This window comes from Limulus polyphemus, unplaced genomic scaffold (assembly GCF_000517525.1).
Source record: "Limulus polyphemus unplaced genomic scaffold, Limulus_polyphemus-2.1.2 Scaffold4558, whole genome shotgun sequence".
NCBI classification, from domain to species: Eukaryota; Metazoa; Arthropoda; class Merostomata; order Xiphosura; family Limulidae; genus Limulus; species Limulus polyphemus.
The window spans coordinates 31692-34097 of record NW_013670168.1 but is presented as its reverse complement, the minus strand read 5'-3'; the positions used below and the strand labels follow the sequence as shown (position 1 = coordinate 34097).

Here is a 2406-nt window from a genome sequence, read left to right as displayed (position 1 = left end):
ATATATATATATATATATATATAGATTTACTGTTAGAAATATTCCATACCAATCACAAAATCTTAAATATTTCACAAAAATATTATTAAATGTAGTTTGGTATTTCCTCCACCAGGGGAACGAAGAGCTCTTTCAAGACAAAAGTAATTTGTGTGGATACTATGAATCTCTCCAAAATAACTTTATCTCTCTTCTGGACCATGTTCGTCTACAGAATGCTAGCGAGAAGCCCACGCATGACAACTTTGATAAATACTGGTTAAGACTACAATCACTGTGCAGCGACACCTACCGGGAAGACAACAAAGCCATATTTACGTCAGTGAAGCAAACCCTTCAAAACTTTACAATGCCTCTGTGAGTAGCAAACAGAAATTTGATTAAACACAGCCCGGTCTGGTTTGAGTTTTAATTTTTTTTAATGTACCTTTTTTTTTAAAATGGAGTAGGTTACCTGAGTTACCTTGTTACTCAGCCGTTCTCCAAACACTATACGTTATCAAAGAGTCTGTGACGAGGTTTTGGAGAAATATTATAAATTATCACGATCTTTCCTCACATCTGCTGCCACCAGTAAGTTGAGCACTCATATAACTAAGATAGGGGGTTCGATCCCTGCAGTGGGCACAGCTCAGATAGCCCATTGTGTTTAACAATAATCAAACATTTGATACTAAAACAAACGACGACACTGTACCGTAAATACATCGAAAAGTCTTCATATTTCGTGTTCTTTCTAATTTAGTTTGTTTGTTATTGAGCATAAAGCTACACATTTCCTGTTCGTTCTAGTTTTGTTTGTGTTTTACAAATTTTATGTTCTTTCTCCGAAACCTCATCCAGCTGTATTTTACTGTTTCGTGGTTCAAAGTGCACTGTATCTTTGTTTTATTCATTAACTATCTATACGTTATGCAAAATTAAAAACAGGAATACCATAACTCCCGATGAATCTAATTGCCTAACTCTCCTCTTTCGTTTTATTTGCAACCTTCAAGGCTTAGCTAAAATATTTTGTTATTTTTCACGTATTTTGTAATTTAGTTAGTTGTATTTTATCTTCTGTTTATGCTTATTCGTCAACTTGTCTTATATAGGCAGAACCACCCAGCTGAGTGGATAAGAACCTAAACGTTTTAGCAATATTTACATCATCGAAACACATCATCCGTGACGTCATTTCACGAGAAGCAAACTGTGCTGGCCATTGGAGATCAGGCATTTCTCACCGTTAACAGCAGCAATCTTCAAATCTTGTTCGTTTTTGTACTCAACAAGAAATGGAGAGAAACTCTTTCTTTCTAACGGAATAAATTATTTTACGAGTTGAAGTTATTAAAAGAAATACATTATGAAAGCAGTTTTTCTTAGATAATATGACAAAGAAACATAGAGGACGCTGCTTATTTTCTAAAGCGAATTGTGATACTGATTGCATTTGAAATAAACATTTCTAGCGAACTTTGTATTACTTCGAAGCAAAAGAATACATCGCTTCAACCAAACCGACGGTACGTCTCTGTAGTTAGACAGCCAACAGTCAGCTGCGTTTTACACGACTATGTCCAGTATGGTTTTACTGCTGTGTTTCTATGTCTACCTAAATAATTCACATCGTGTTCATGCTTTAATTTCGTATCCCTCACTGAGTAAGTACTGATCAAAGGTGGACAAGATCGTGTATAATTAATTATACTACTCATAAGACTCTAGAACTAGGCCTGTTTTGTTTGTTTGTTTTTCAACAAAGGTAAAATTGGAAATATGCTTTCTGACTTATAGGCCTAATATGTTCTTTGATTCGCAACACCCTCTGCTGTGGACTGCAGTTTGGCCTATTAAAGGCTTATCAACACAGCTTAATAAATTTGGCGTTATGCCACAATATTATTCATACACCTAAATTAATTTAGGTCACTAAAAGGTGAGTGAAAAGGACTTACAAACTCCATAAATAAAGTAATTATCATTATATTTATAGGCCATGCATCGACTGGAAACTTTTATTTACATCTTTAATATATGAGTCATACGATTAATTCAATTAATGTTTTTTAATTTCTGTTTTAATTTTAATGGTAAACGTAATTTACCAGCTGTAATTTAATAATTTGGGCTTAGGAAAATTTATTCATATATTTCTAGTTTTCTTGTCACTGAGTGGATTTATCTAACATCTACGTTTTAATTAGATCTGAAAAGCTTAAAAGTTTTAGCACTGCCAAGAAAATTTAATTAACCGTAAAATCTCGAAAAACAAACTGTATAATATTCTTATCATTCACGCAAGTACATTTATCGCCTAGTTTTTGTTTCTAATCAAATATTAATTTATGTAATTTGTCCATATAAAAGGGTTTTCCATTTTATCTTGAAAATATCAAATATACAGAAAAGTTTATTAAA

The 2406-nt window shown here is 33.0% G+C and overlaps 1 protein-coding gene across 1 annotated transcript in view; it reads left to right on the top strand.

Annotated features, from left to right (window-relative positions):
- Positions 1-1345, top strand: part of LOC106471345 (myelin transcription factor 1-like protein) — a 5351-nt gene extending 4006 nt beyond the window's left edge. Inside the window, exons 4-5 of the mRNA XM_022399956.1 lie at positions 116-357; positions 1098-1345. Coding sequence (XP_022255664.1) covers positions 116-357; positions 1098-1131 — 276 coding nt within the window. The 3' untranslated portion in view covers positions 1132-1345. The remainder of the gene's footprint in view (positions 1-115; positions 358-1097) is intronic.
- Positions 1346-2406: the final 1061 nt, after the last annotated feature.